Raw genomic sequence first — 14,957 nt, 5'->3', positions numbered from 1 at the left:
GCTCCAGCAAAGCAGAGACGCTATGGCTTGCTGCCCCCTTCAGTGCCCACATATTACAAAAGGGTCTGTGGGACTCCACACCTTTCTCTCCGGATGCTGTTGCAGGAGGCCAGCTGTCTGGTGAGGGCTGCTGAGTTTCCTGGTCAATCCTGTCCTTGTCTCTGCGTGGTGTGTGACTCCTGCTCTTGCCTTTTGTTTTTCAGCCCCAGCAGAGAACAGAAGCTGTCCACTGCTTAGCTCTTGGGTCCTGCTCATTTCTGCCATTGTCCTCAAAGCAAGTCTCATACACATCTATCTCGGTGCGCTCTTGAATGTATTTATTTTGCTTGGAGGTGGAAGGGACTGGGGGAGAGGGGAGTAGTGGGAGAAGACAATGTGATTACAGAAGCTTCAATTGCCTTTTTGGAAAGTGTCTTCACCATGTGACAGCTGATTCGGCTCTTTCCCGCTTAAAGAGTTCGCAGCTGTACGAACACTCCTGGTTAGTGTGGTGGCAACTGCATGTGGCCAATATGCCTCCCTGCTGCAGGGATCCTCACAGTCTGATGATGTTGCACTGTGATGATAGTCGCTAGGCTGAGGAACTTAAGAAGCAATAATGCACCCTTGTGCCTGCGGGTGTAAGCTGGTCCCTACTAGGATGGGAAGAATCTCTGCCCCACAACAGCCCTGGTATCCAGCCTAAACCTTCCCTGGCACAACTTGAGGCCATTTCCTCTTGTCCTGTCACTCGTCACTTGGGAGAAGAGACCAACACCCACCTCTCCGCAACCCCCTTTCAGGTAGTTGTAGAGAGCGATGAGGTCTCCCCTCAGCCTCCTCTTCTCCAGACTGAACACCCCCAGCTCCCTCAGCCGCTCCTCATCAGACTTGTGCTCCAGACCCCTCACCAGCTTCGTCGCCCTTCTCTGGACACGCTCCAGCACCTCAATGTCCTTCTTGTAGTGAGGGGCCCAAAACTGAAATAATATGTTTCCTGTCCTCCTAATGGTGGGAGAAAGACTGACGGTAAAAGTCCAAATCGAGATGGTCCCCTAATCATTAGTGCAAACCTGTGATTTCTGGGCCACACAAATTTTGCAATTTTGCTTTACCCCCTTTTCCATGCAGAGTGTTCCTTTCAATAAAAACATCACCTACACTTTGCTGATGCCATACAGCATTGCTGAATGCGCAAGACATCCCAGTCATGAGTCCTATCCCAAGCTCCTGCATGGCAATGTTTTAAAGCTGCAGGCCAGGCTGCCTGGCCCGCAGGTCCCAGAGCACTACTTTGTCCCATTCACTCTGGCTTCATTTAGCAGTGCCTCACACAGAATCACAGAATCACTAAGGTTGGAAAAGACCTGTAAGATCATCAAGTCCAACCTACTACAGAAGCTTCGATTTTTCCATTCTCTGGAGAATTTATTACAGAGAGCCTCATTGCTCCCCCTCGCCCTGCCGTGCTGCTTGAATCTCCACATGCTCAAAACCCTGTGCGTTGGTTGCACGGCCACATGGCTAACTCTAGACCAGCCATAACGTGGCAGAAGTTAACTGGCAGGCAGAAGGGAGCAGTTACAGTGCAGGCAAGTTGGAGGTTAGGCAGCTGATTCCCCCTGCTCCTGTGGTCTGTGACCTCTCTCCACCCAGCTGGTGAGCAGCTTGGCAGAAAAGGGCCTGGGGTTCTAGTGGACACCACATTGAACATGAGCCAGCAGTGTGCTCTTGCTGCAAAGAAGGCGAATGGTATCCCGGGCTGCATTAGAGGAGTGTTTCCAGCAGGTCAATGGAGCTGATCCTTCCCCTCTACTCAGCACTGGTGAAGCCACACCTGGAGTACTGTGTCCAGTTCTGGGCTCCTCAGTACAAAAGAGACATGGACTTAGTGGAGAGAGTCTGACAAAGGGTCGCGAAGATGATGAAGGCACTGGAGCATCTCTCCTATGAAGAAAGGCTGAGAGAGCTGGGACTGTTTAGCCTGGAGAAGACTCGGGGGGATCTTATCAACGTGCGTAGACAACTGAAGGGACAGTGCAAAGAAGGTGGAGCCAAGCTCTTTTCAGTGGTGCCCAGTGACCAGGACCAGAGGCAATGGGCACAAACTGAAACACAAGAGGTTCCCCCTGAACATCAGGAAACACCTTTTCACTGTGAGGGTGACCAAGCAGTGGCACAGGTTGCCCAGAGAGGTTATGCTGTCTCCATCCTTGGAAATATTCGAAAGCTGTCTCAACACGATCCTGGGCCACTGGCTCCTGGTGAGCAAGAGTTTGGACAAGATGACCTCCAGAGCTCCCTTTCAACCTAAACCATCTCTCTAACGCTTCCTCTCCCTTCGCAGTTGTCCACCTCCATCACAGCGCTGAGCATGACTGAAGGCAAAGGTCACTGCCTGGGAGATAGGAATGAGCAGACATGAGAGTCTGGGTCCTGGAGAAAGGGCCCTTCAAAGGTCTGGCTAAAGGTTAAGCAGATGGACAGGGCTGGGTGGGACTCCTGAGGAGAGCAGAGGAAAACTGGAGCCTTTATGCAGTGACTAAGGAGAAGACAGAGGTGGAGTCCTGTCAGGGTAGCGTAGGTACGAACATCACAGGGGAAGAGGAGCACAGGGTGTTAGCAATAAGGTATGAAAGAGGACATTTTCAGGTTGCTGGTGAGGAAACGATCCTTGTGGCTGAGGCCAACTGGACTACCACAGGCTTGTTCCAGGTGAAGGGTTGAGACTACTTCAGGAGATGGGCTTTGCTTAATGATGGGCATCAAGATGCGTGACTAGAACAGGTCAGCAGCCCCTGAAACATTGTGGGAGTTACTGAGCATGATTTCCAGTAACATCTCACTTTTCTGTCCTTGCTGGGGCAGGAGCCAAACTGTAGAGGAGGTCAATACCCTGCACAGTGAACTGGGGAGAACAGTTGAGCACTGTTGCTGGAGAACAGGGATCCTTGCAGTCACCATCTCCCTTGTTATTAGCATTCATGTCTGTGGTCTCTCCCCTCAAAGAGCAAGGCTGAACATGCTGCCTGAATGGCTGGAGGTGCTTTCAAAGAAGCTGCTATTACCTGTCATATGATGAGGTGTCCTGGGTTGAGGGTAGCAATTGCAATGCACAGTTGTATCACAATACAAATGTGATTCTCATTACCAGTCTCTGCAATATGCTCAACATCAGGACACTGGGTGTCCCCAGTGACCAAGAAGGAATATGTGGGTTAAAGCCAGCTCAGGCCCATTGCTTTCTTCAGACATGTTTTTGTTAGTCATTCAGTTTTTTACACTATTTTGGGCTGAGCCACGTATACACTCGCCCCATGCTGGTCTGGCTAACTTAGGAAGACATTGCCCTCTTTTTCATCTTCAGAGGGATGAACAGTTACACAGCTGGTCCATTCACTCAGCTGATACAACTGGTTGATTCACTCAACTGAACTAGAACAAAGGCCCTTTGTGTTGAGATAAGGTCACCTTTCTTTGCAACAGGTGTGGTCAGCCACGCAGCGCCCTTGCCCAGCTCCTCTGAGCCTTCTTCCATTATAGGAATTCACCCATCAGGCACAGAGGCCACTACGATCACTCTGCCCTCCTCACTAGTAACAATATTTCTAAATGAAATGGTTGATAAAAAGAGGCATCTCTATCACTTAGCACACCCTGATCAGCTTCCAATCAATATCGCTGAGGGTTTGAGTTAGCGACAACTCTACAGTCTTTGAGGTTGTGGACGTGGCCTGCTGACAGCTGTCACCAACACTGCGTTATTCCCCGTGAACTGGCTGGTACGTCCTAGGAGCCCACCTTCCACCCCGGATTCAGCAGCTCTAGCTGTATGTGATTACTTTCACCTGGACTGCTGTCTTTGCTGCTGCTGAAATAGGCCCATCTGATGCGTTACTCATCCAAACTACTGTTGATGTCTGTCTTGGGAAGAGAGAAACTGTGCGACTGAAGTGCTTCTTTTAATTCACTGATTGTAAAGAGATTTGGAGAGGCAGCTTGGCTGTAGCTATCTACATGGTAAATGCCTGTGGTTGGGTGGAATCGATCCCACGCTGTCCGGCATGTCCTCAGTGCAGTGTCCTCCCAGTGGTCCTTCTGCTCTCTGACGTGGAAGATTGTCTCTTTCTGCCTGGGAAGGCAGCCACGCCACTTCTTCGGGCTAGTTTTCTCAGAGCCGTGGACCAGGGATCCACTAGCCCCACACCTTCAGCTCCACAGCCCCCGAGGGGGCCCGACGTCAGCTGCCCGGTGCTGGGACGGACTCTGTCGACGGACCGCAGGCTGCCTATGGCCACCAGGCACTGCTCGGGTGGGTCGCAGGCTTCGCTAGCTTTGTTGGCCAGTCCCCCTGGCTAGGTCTTGTCGGTCAGTGGGCAGAGGAGTCCTTGCGGGCAGCTGTGGGGTGCTGGGAGCAGCAATGCCTGTTCCCTTTGCCCAGAGGCCGGCAGCTACCGCTTGTGAAATGGGAAGAGGCAGCCCGAGGAGAGGCGATGCTGAGGCAGTGCTTGGTGGGGAAATGGGGAAACAGGAGTGAAGCCCAGAGATGGTGTGTGAGGAGCCGGGAGGAAGGGGTAATCCTGCCGCCTTCCCTCTCCCTTTCCAGTCGTGCCCCTCTCCCCCAGCGATGAGGAGCCCACAGCCCTGCAGCAGAAATTCACGGAGTGGCAGTGCGACTCGGCGGTGCCGCAAGGCAAAGGTCAGTAGTGCTGTGGGGTGCAGGAGGTCTTTGGGAGAGGGACAATGAATGCTGGGGTCTGCTCTGACAGCAAGCCTCCGCGGGAGCCGAGTCTGGAGGGGGCACTCCAGAGGAGAGAGGTGGGGGAAAAGGATTTCCTGCTGACAGCTTAGGGGGAGGAGAGGGCCGTGTTAATGGTGTCCTGGAGGGCAGGGTGGCTGTTAAAACTGCAAAATAAAAGGGACAGCATGAGGCGGCACAGGGAAGGTTAACAGTGGAGCAATAATAAGAGTGCGGCTGCAGTCAGGGAAAGACACAACATTCCCTCTTCCCTGGGCCTAGAGGCCTAAAGGGACTCTACAACGAGAAGTCAAACCAGATCACCAAAATCACTTTGTCTTTGTCAAGACCTGAGATGATGTTACAAGGATTGCCAGGGATTTGTGTGCACAAAGCTCACTGGTCATGCCCCAAAGCAATTGGAAGAAATACCTGTACCAGCCTTGATTTTTCAAGCCCTTTCTGTCAGGAAAAGTGCTCTAAGGAGAACATGGAGAAGAGGGATCCTGCAGTCACCATCTCTCTTCTTATTAGCGTTCATCTCTGCGATGTCTCCCCGCACAGGGCGAGGCTGGACGTGCTGCCCAAAGGGCTGGAAACGCTTTCAAAAAAGCTGCTATTACATGTCAGATGATAGGATGCGCTGGGACAAGAGTGAGCAGAACTGCACTGGGATGGGCTCCCACCTGGTGGTGATCAACACCGAAGCAGAGCAGGTACGTGCAGGGCTGAGAGAGGGGCACAGCAGCCCGAGAGGCAGTGCCAGACCCTGGAGGGGGCTCAGCCCCTCCTTGTCCCTGCAGGGGTGGGGGGGGTGTCCTTTCTACATCCCTTCCGCACCCGCTCCCCTCTGCCACCAGCCCCACCCCACAGGGACGCCTGCCCCCTCCCTCTGCTCCCTCCTGCACCTCATGGGGATTGGACATTGCACTCTCCCTGCTTTCCAGGCTTTCCTCACTAAAGAGCTCCCAGGTCCATTAGGAAGAAATTACTACATCGGTCTGAGAGCACGGCAGGTGGGCCAGTGGCAGTGGGTGGACCAGACTCCATTTAATGCAACGGCAGCGTGAGTATCTCCGATGGAGAGTATTTGGTGCAGCTCCTGGTAGTCCAAGAGAGTAGGTGAGGGTGTCTGTTGGTGCATGAGAGCGAGGTGAGACAACTCCCCGTGAGAGGACAATGATGGAGCAGGCGAGGGCTGTGTCGGACACCAGGTTCACGCGGCCCCATCCGTGCCGGTTAAGTGGTTGTTAGTTAAGTACCTGTGTCATGGCCAACAATGCTGTAGGCACAGAAAAAGCTGTGTCTGGCCAGCAGGAAGAACCCTGCAGAGATGACCAGCCTTGCCTGACCTCCATACTGCCCCCACCACGCACATGCGCACGGATACGCACGGGCATGGCCAGCGCTGTGATGCTGTGGGAGAGATGGGGCACAGGGCGCAGTGACCAGGGCTGTCCTCGCTGCGCCTTGTTCTGGAGGACAAACTTGCCCTGGGGGCAGACACGTGCCTCTGCTGGGTGGGACGAGCACGGGGTGAGCGGGGTGAGCAGCTCCCCCCACCAGCACCGAGCAGGGCCCTGTTGTGGTGGCTGTGGGAAGAAGGCAGGTTTCCACATGAGACTGGTGCCAGTGGGATAGCAGAGCGGGAGGAAGGGTACTGCTTCTGTCCGTGAATCAGCGTCTGGAATTTTTCTCTCTCCCCTCCAAGCCTTGCGTCCTGCTGTGGCCTGTTCCAGCAGTGCTCTACGGGGTACGCTGGGGAGTAACATGTCTGCCTCTATCTCAGGTTCTGGCGGAAAGGGGAACCAAGTAATGTGGCTGCTGAGATGTGCGTTATAATCCATACCAGTTCAGAAATACACAACTGGAATGATAGCCGATGCGAGGACCTTTATCGAATTTGTGAAGCTGCAGCAGTAACTGTGTGATGGAGCAACCATCATCCTGAGTGAATCCTGGGCTCTTGAGTCCTCTTCTCCCTGAGTGTGTCCAGCAGCCACTGGCTAAAAAGAGGTTGAGGTCTCCAAAAAGAAGACGCAGGAATTGAAGACAAATGCTCAGAGCTGCAATTTCCTTTGTCTCCTTGAGCAGAGGTGTCTGCTTTTTCTTGGGGCGCAGAGAATGTCCTCTTCTTGCATTGGTTTTGCTGAACAAATACTGATTTCCTGTACAAGACAAAATACAAGATTAGACCAATGAAAAAGGCTCTGTGCTCTCTGTGTGTGCGTCTTCCTCTCTGTCTCTTTCCCTCTCTAAGCTGCACGTGTTTTGTATAAGCAGGATCAAAACATGTTGCTGTGCCAGGATAGAGCCTTACGCAACTACTGCAGCAGAAGTTGCATCCACCCAGGGAGAGTAAACCCCTCAGAGACAAGCTGGCTACACAGTCCCGTTGCACCCAGCCAACGCTCCGGAGGGGACTGGGCACAGGAAACCAGCTCTAGGGATGTTACGAGTATTTGTTTCCATTGCTGAAAGTCTTGCCCGGGAGAGTAACAGGAGCTTGTGCCAGGAGTCTGACCTGCACATGGTTGACTAAGTATGAGGAGATGTCTCCAGCAGCAAAATAACTGGGGTCACCAGTCATCCAGTGCCACCTCTAGGAAGAAGTCCTCTTTCCAACTCAGAGCTGATTCCAGATTCCCCTGATGCAGCAGCCTTCCTGGGAGGCCGACACCGCAGTGGTCCCTGTAAGGGCATACCTGCCCAGGCCAGACCGTGCTGCAGAAGAGGCAGGAAGGAGCAGGGCTGCTGCTGCACATGAGGACCCTTCCAGAAGTGCATTGCCTACCAAATTGCCTTCATGTCCTGCTGCAGACCATATGCCACCACAGATCCCACCTTTTCTCCACCCATTCCTACTTCCTGGCCCCTGTGCTCCCACTTTTGTTTGCCTCAGGAAACATCATCTGCCTAACCTTTCCCGACCAAACAGTGCCAGCTCCCCACAGGGCACTGGTGTGCATCTCCTGGCTGCGCGACTCCATCCTACCTATGAAAGTGAATCCTCTCTCTGTGTCCCAGAGAGGAGAGAATTTGTACTGGAGACAAGGTGACCAGGAGATTTCCCTTCCTAATCTAATTCAGTGGGAGTAGTTCTGTGAATGGCAGAGGGTGGTGGTAGGACCTGCTGAATCCTGTAGCCCAGCAGAAGCAAGGCCGCTGCAGCTCCATGTCCCCAGCTGCAGCCAGTAGTGAGACTGAGCGTGTATGTACAATATATACATATATAGATACATATGGAAGAAAAAGAATATGTACATATAAGCAGCCACACAGGTTAACACAGACCAAAAGCACTGATGCAAACACAAACAGCATGAGCAGCCTGACCTTGTTCCCCTCTCTAGTTGCCAGCAGGATGAAAGCCTGCTAGCAGAAAAAATATGTGTTTACACATATGCAATATGGACCCCTCCAGTAGCGAGGCTTAGTCATTCAGTCCACACATAGCTGGCCCCAAAATCCCCTGGTCTTCCCTATACTCTGTCTCATGCCAGAGACAAAGGGAAAAAGGTCTCTCCCATAGCTGGTCAAGACTTCTGGTCTTCTCTATGGGAGCTGGCTTGGACACGTGGACCCCTGATCCGTTTTCAGTGATGAGGTTCCTGGGGTTCATAACTGCCTGATGTTGTTCAACCACATAATCTGACAGGTGGGAAGATTCAGGAGTCCTTTTCTGGAAACGAGCCACCCCAACTGGTTGACAGGGATATTTCCACCAGTGTAGTATCGACACTTGTAGGGATTTGACTTAATTCCCCAGGATACTGTCCATAACACAAGCCAACATGAAGCAGTGTCACAGACAGCTGTCAAAAAGTGGTGGTCAGCAGAGACTCGTGGTGGTATGAGGGAACTGGAGAAGTGCTGTGCTGGAAATTGCCTCCCTTCCCCTTCCTGGTGCTCCAGTCCTCTCCAGCTTCACAGGATGGTGGTGTATCTCATGTAGAACAAAATCCTTCTCTGCTGCCACTTGAGTTAATGTCCTCCAGTGTCCTCTGCTGAGAACATGACCACTGTGTTCTTCATAGCCTCTTTGTGCCTAAGATGCTTCTCTCCTCCCCTCTTCCAACCGCTTTTTCCCAGTGCCGGGCCTCATCTTTCCTCACAGGTCCTACTTAACAGACTTCTTGTCACCATTTTTCTTACTTTGCCTCGGACTCCTTCCATTCCTCTCTGACTCTGGGTAAGGCCAATGCTCTACCTATGAGCAGAACAGCACAATTTACCTCTTTCCCCCTATGTCATACATCTAGCCCTAAAGTTAATATGCCTCCCCTGGAGACCTGCTGGTGGACAAGGAGTTTCCTCCTCTCTTTAGGGAGATTTATGAGGACCAAGCTCACTCTCACAAAGCAGCGTTGTAGTCACTTCTCCCAGGGTTTTTTCCTGAGTCTGTTCTTTGCTTAATTCACCTGAGGATAACAGACACCAGCAGTATCCGCTCCTGAGCGGTGGTGATTATCACGCTGGCTGCTGTGCGCTTGAGATCCTGTAGTTCGCAAACATCGGCAGGTTGCAGCTTTCTCACTTATTGGCCTGCTCACCAATGTCCTAACTCTTGCACCAGCTGCCAGCTCCCCTGGTATAACGTGATTTCATCTGTGGCTCCTGTTAAAGATGTCTAGCAAGTATAAGGAAAATGCCTTTCTGACTGGTAGCTTCCTGCTTCCAAATGCACTTTGGTAACCGTGCCTAAAATTAGAGAGCTTTGAATCCACCACATCTGAGGATTCAGTTTGGTTATGTGATTAGCGGAACTTCTCCCCAAACACAGAGGAGCACAGAGGAATGATGGCAGGTAGGGGAACCGCAGTAACCTAACCAGAGAGACAGAGTACGCTGGTCTGGCTCCTCCTAAGGCTGTCACAGGACAATGATCAGCCCACGGACCGGGTGTGAAACCCATCAGGGTGACTCAATGGGAGAGGGTCCCCAGACCACCTGGCAGACTGAGGGGCTTTACTGCATACAGGGATATATGCCACACGATGGGATGTTGGGAAGGACATTTTGGGATTGTGTGAGACTTTTTATGGGATGTTGAGGTGAGGAACCAAAGGTGGGGGAAGGGAAGCATCAAGGTGTTTTGGGGAGGAAGAAGTGTGGGAAAAGAGACGGAAAAAGGGATAAGACTGATGAGTCCCATATAAACAGGTTGCTGGTCAGTACACTTGTCCAGCCACATCCTGTGCCTGATCACTGCAGTCTGTCCTGTCCTCTTATCTAACTTCATTTCTGACTGTTTTCGTGGGTGACAGGACTCTGTCTTGGTCTAAGTGCCAATGACAAGTGGGACCAGGGGTCATAGGGGTCCACATATGTGTGGTGCCAGTAACTGGAGGGAAGGAAGCGGGTAAGTTGATGTCCTAGGGGCTGTGGTCTAACTATGGTTCATAGGTGTCCATGCATCTTTGGTACAAACAATGGGAGTGAGAGAATCACAGACTCACAGAATGACAGGGGTTGGAAGGGACCTCTGGAGATCATCTCGTCCAACCCCCCCACCAGAGCAGGGTCACCCAGAGCAGGTTGCACAGGAATGCATCCAGGTGAGTTTTGAGTATCTCCAGAGAAGGAGACTCCACAAGCTCTCTGGGCAGCCTGTTCCAGTGCTCTGCCACCCTCAAAGGAAAGAAGTTCCTCCTCATGTTTAGATGGAACTTCTATGACCAAGTCTGTGCCCATTACCTCTCATCCTGTCACTGGGTGCCACTGAAAAAAGACTGGCCCCATCCTCCTGGCATCCACCCCTTCAGTATTTACAAGCATTGATAAGATCCCCCCTTGGTCTTCTCTTCTCCAGACTAAAAAGACCCAAGTCCCTCAGCCTTTCCTCATAAGAAAGATGTTCCAGTCCCCTAATCAGCTTTGTAGCCTTTTGCTGTACCCTCTCTAGCAGGTCCCCATCCTTCTTGAACCGGGGAGCCCAGAACTGGACACAGCACTCCAGACGCGGCCTCACCAGGGCAGAGTAGAGGGGGAGGATAACCTCCCTCACCCTGCTAGCCACACCCTCCCTGATGCACCCCAGGATGCCATTGGCCTTCTTGGCCCCAAGGGCACATTGCTGGCTCATGGCCATCCTGTTGTCCCCCAGGACTCCCAGGTCCCTTTTCCACAGAGCTGCTCTCCAGCAGGTCAGCCCCTCACCTGGACTGATGCAGGGGGTTATTCCTCCCCAGGTGCAGTACCCTACAACAAGGGTCTCAGGGCCAGCAACTGGAGTGGAGACCAAGAATTATAGGCACTTGTATGTCTGGGGTACTACCAACTGGAGACCGAAACAGGTATGCGTTGTGTGGGTACGTACGTCAGAGCGTGATCCCTAGCTAATATCAAGCTGGATCAGCTGGTGAGTAGGGTAAGCCACTTGGCAGTCTGGAATCAAGGCAGCAGTAAGTTTGGACCAGCTACTGGGGAGACTTGAGGGTCTTTGATTTGACTACTGGAGGGACCAGGAGGTCTATGTCAACTCCTTGTAAGGTCTTGGGGTTGACTGAAAGATCCATTTGCATGTGTGTGTCTGTGCATGAGGCAGCTGAAGACAATAGGATCCCAGGGACAGCTACTGGGTAGACTGAGCATCTAAGGCCAGTTACTGGGGGGATCCCCATTGTGTAGCTACACACCAATGGACCTTCATCTTGATCAGCCAAAGAGTTGATTGATAACATGATGAGGCCTCTGGTGCTCTTTGTGTTTGCATGAGTGCTGAGTGTTTCTGTCTGTGCATCTATTTGTATGCTGTCTATTATGACTGTGTGGCTGGCCAAGTCTGCCTGTGAGTGTGTATTGTATATGTGTGTTTGTGTGTTTGCTTACTGGAAATAAATGGTCAACCTCATTACTGGCTGGAGCAGGAGAAACAGAGCTGTGGCAGCCTCACGTCTCTCAGGCTATTGGATTTGGCAACTCCCAACAGGTTCCACCTGAAGGGGTTAGCAGGCTTTGGTCACTTACTTGCCTCATTGAGTAATTCAGTGCAGTTTCCCTGAGAAACACAGTCTGTCCCTGGGGAAAGTGCAGCCAGGCTGGCTCTGCTCTGGTCTCTGCTGTGAGCCACAGGTTGCTGTGCTGCTGCTTTCTCAGAGTTGGAGCTGACCCCACCTCACATTAGCCTTGTCAGCCTCTCAAGGACCAACAATTGGCCTTGAGGGCCATCACAGCAACTTCTGCTCCTTTTTCATCTGAGGTTTTTGCTCTTTTAGCTTCACAACTTTAACATGACATTCAGTATTTCTTGTGTTTGTCCTAGTGTCGAAGACTTTGAAATCCTGGATGGACAGAGACCTCTATTCTTATTTATGAATGTTTTCCCTACAACCCTCTTAGACGTGAAGCCAAGGTGAGGGACTGTCAGTCCTAGAAGTCCAAGATGCAGCAGGCATGGTCCATGGAAACTCAGAGCTCTTTGTGTACAGCACTCCCAGAGGAGTTAAGACACCCTCGTGATTTCTGTAACAGCTTCAATTCACCTTTGTCTGTCTGACTGAGGTCTGAATTAGAGCTACCACATCCTCACTGGAGTCTTCTGCACCAACTATAGTTTTTGCAGACCTTTCTGATGAGTTCCAAATTGTGGTTCCTTGAACTTCCATTTTCAAAGCACTCTCCACCAGCAAAAAAACAAAGAACTAGCTTCCTATGTCCTTTGCTTTGGCGTTATGGCATGTGTCATAGTTTAACCCCAGCTGGCAACTAAGCACCACACAACCACTCGCTCACTCCCCCCCGCCCCAGCGGGATGGGGAGAGAATCGGAAAAGGAAAAGTGAGAAAGCTCATGGGTTGAGATAAGAACAATTTAATAAATGAAATGAAATGAAATAAAATAATAATAAAGATAATAATAATAAAAATTGTAATGAAAAGGAAAATAACAACAACAACAACAAAAACAAAACAAACAAGAAAGACAAGTGATGCAAATGAAAACAATTGCTCACCACCCTCCGACCGATGCCCAGCCCATCCCCAGGCACGGGTCCCCTGGCCATCTTTCCCCCCCTAGTTTATATACTGAGCATGATGTCATATGGTATGGGATATCCCTTTGGTCAGTTGGGGTCAGCTGTCCCGGCTGTGTCCCCTCCCAACTTCCCATGCACCCCCAGCCCACTCGCTGGTGGGGTGGTGTGAGAAGCAGAAAAGGCCTTGACACTGTGCAAGCACTGCTCAGCAGTAACTAAAACATTTCTGTATTATCAACACTGTTTTCAGCACAAATCCGAAACTCAGCCCCATACTAGCTACTATGAAGAAAATTAACTCTATCCCAGCCAAAACCAGCACAGCATGTCACAGTGCCTGTCACCACCCACACCTTGGCAGAGTGGCCTAAATCATAGAATCATAGAATTACTTAGGTTGGAAAAGACCCTTAAGATCATTGAGTCCAACCACTAACCTAACACTGCCAAGTCCACCACTAAACCATGTCTCTAAGGGCCTCATCCACACATCTTTTAAATACCTCCAGTGATTGTGACTCAATCACTTCCTTGGGCAGCCTGTTCCAGTGCTTGATAACCCTGTCAGTGAAGAAATTTTTCCTAGTGTCCAATCTAAACCTGCCCTGGTGCGACTTGAGGCTGTTTCCTGTGGTCCTATCACTTGCTAGAGAATGACACCCACCTTGTTACAACCTCCTTTCAGCACTGATCTCTGCAAAGTTCAGGTCTGCCTCCTGGCTGGTGTGATGCATAACTACAGAACAGGAAATGGGGTCCCTAATACAGAGCACGACTACTTTTATTCTCTTTAAACATACAAAACACTCTGCAATGCTCCTGTGGAGGTTGGGAGGAAGATGCTCAGTAACTCCAAGTAACCCGCTCTTCCTCTAGCTTACTACCCAGCTGCTAGAGATTAAATAGGAGTTGCTGAAAAATTATTTCTTTACACATCTTCTATGCTCAAAAGACTTGGAAGTGGAGTTTACATTTTTCAGTGCTCGTGCTCTGCCTGGCATATTACCCTAATAGTGTTAATTCTCTCCTGTGCACCCCTGCTACCTCCACCAAAGGTTTATGTGCTTAGGCTGTGAGAAGTAGCGATGGTGTTTGTACAGCTAGATCTCTCTTTAGCCTCACAGTACAGGCACAAACACTGACCTCCTCAGTGTTCTACGTTCCCTTGCTTATGGGATATATTCTGCATTGCTGCCATTTCTGCAGCAGAATTACTGGGGTCACTGCAGCCACACTGATTCTTTCTAGGTAGAGCCAGTGATTGAATCTGAGTAGGTACCTAGAAATTGGGGGTGATGGCTGTCTCACGAGTCCTTATGGAAGGGATTGTACGCAGCAGTATACTGGAGCACAAAGGCAAGGTGCAAAAGTGGAGGCCCACATGCTGCCTTACTAATTCATTCTCTGACATTGAAACTCACCTGAAAGGCAAGGTCTAGTACTGCTTGGCCAGGAGCTACAACATCTGCCACAACACACATTGCATCTAAGTTGTTATGTTGTCTCACTTCATTGACTAGATGTTTGTAGTTGCGTTTCATCAGTAAAATGAATTCCAGAGGCAGTAGAAAGAAGATGAAGAGAAAGAAGGGAAAGAAAATTGTGTGCTCTCTCTCTGCATTCCTAACTTGCTGGAAGAAGTTTGTGGAATTAGGAGATGATTTCCTGTGTTTCAGTTTGTGCCCATCGCCCCTTGTCAGGTCATTGGGCACCACTGAAAAGAGCTTGGTTCCATCTTCTTTACATCCCCCACGTATTGGATAAAATCCACCCAAGCTTTTTCTTTTCCAGGCTAAACAATGCCAGCTCTCTCAGTCTCTGCTCATATTTGAAGTGCTGCAGTACCTTAAGCATCTTCATGGCCTTTCACTGGACTTGCTCCAGTAAGTCCATATCTTGTACTGGGGAACCCAGACACGGACCCAGCACTCCAGATGTGGCCTCACCAATGCTGAGTAGCTCGACCTACTGGCAATGCTCTTCCTAATGTAGTCCAGGATGCTGCTGGCCTTCCTCGTGGGGACAGCTTGCTGTCAACCAGGAACTCCAAGTCCTTCTCTGCAAAGCTGCTTTCCAGCCAGTTGGCCCCCAGTGCGTACTGGTGCGTGGGGTTATTCCTCACAAAGTGCAGGACTTCGCATTTCCCTTTGTGGAACTTCATGAGATTCCTCTCTGCACATCTCTCCAGTCTGTCAAGCACTGTCTGAGTGGCAGCACAACCACCTGGTGCATCAGTCACTTCCCCTAATTCTGTATCATCTG

The 14,957-nt window shown here is 50.9% G+C and overlaps 1 protein-coding gene across 1 annotated transcript; it reads left to right on the top strand.

Annotated features, from left to right (window-relative positions):
• The first annotated feature begins 1,691 nt into the window (after positions 1-1,691).
• On the top strand, positions 1,692-6,648 carry LOC104253590 (C-type lectin domain family 4 member D-like). Its single transcript, XM_059816733.1, has 5 exons — positions 1,692-1,731; positions 4,586-4,678; positions 5,282-5,433; positions 5,665-5,783; positions 6,507-6,648. The coding sequence occupies exons 1-5, from the start codon at positions 1,692-1,694 to the stop codon at positions 6,646-6,648; spliced, it is 546 nt and encodes a 181-aa protein (XP_059672716.1).
• The last annotated feature ends 8,309 nt before the right edge of the window (positions 6,649-14,957 follow it).

This window comes from Gavia stellata, chromosome 4 (assembly GCF_030936135.1).
Source record: "Gavia stellata isolate bGavSte3 chromosome 4, bGavSte3.hap2, whole genome shotgun sequence".
Lineage (NCBI taxonomy): Eukaryota > Metazoa > Chordata > Aves > Gaviiformes > Gaviidae > Gavia > Gavia stellata.
This window is presented reverse-complemented; position numbering and strand designations above follow the sequence as displayed.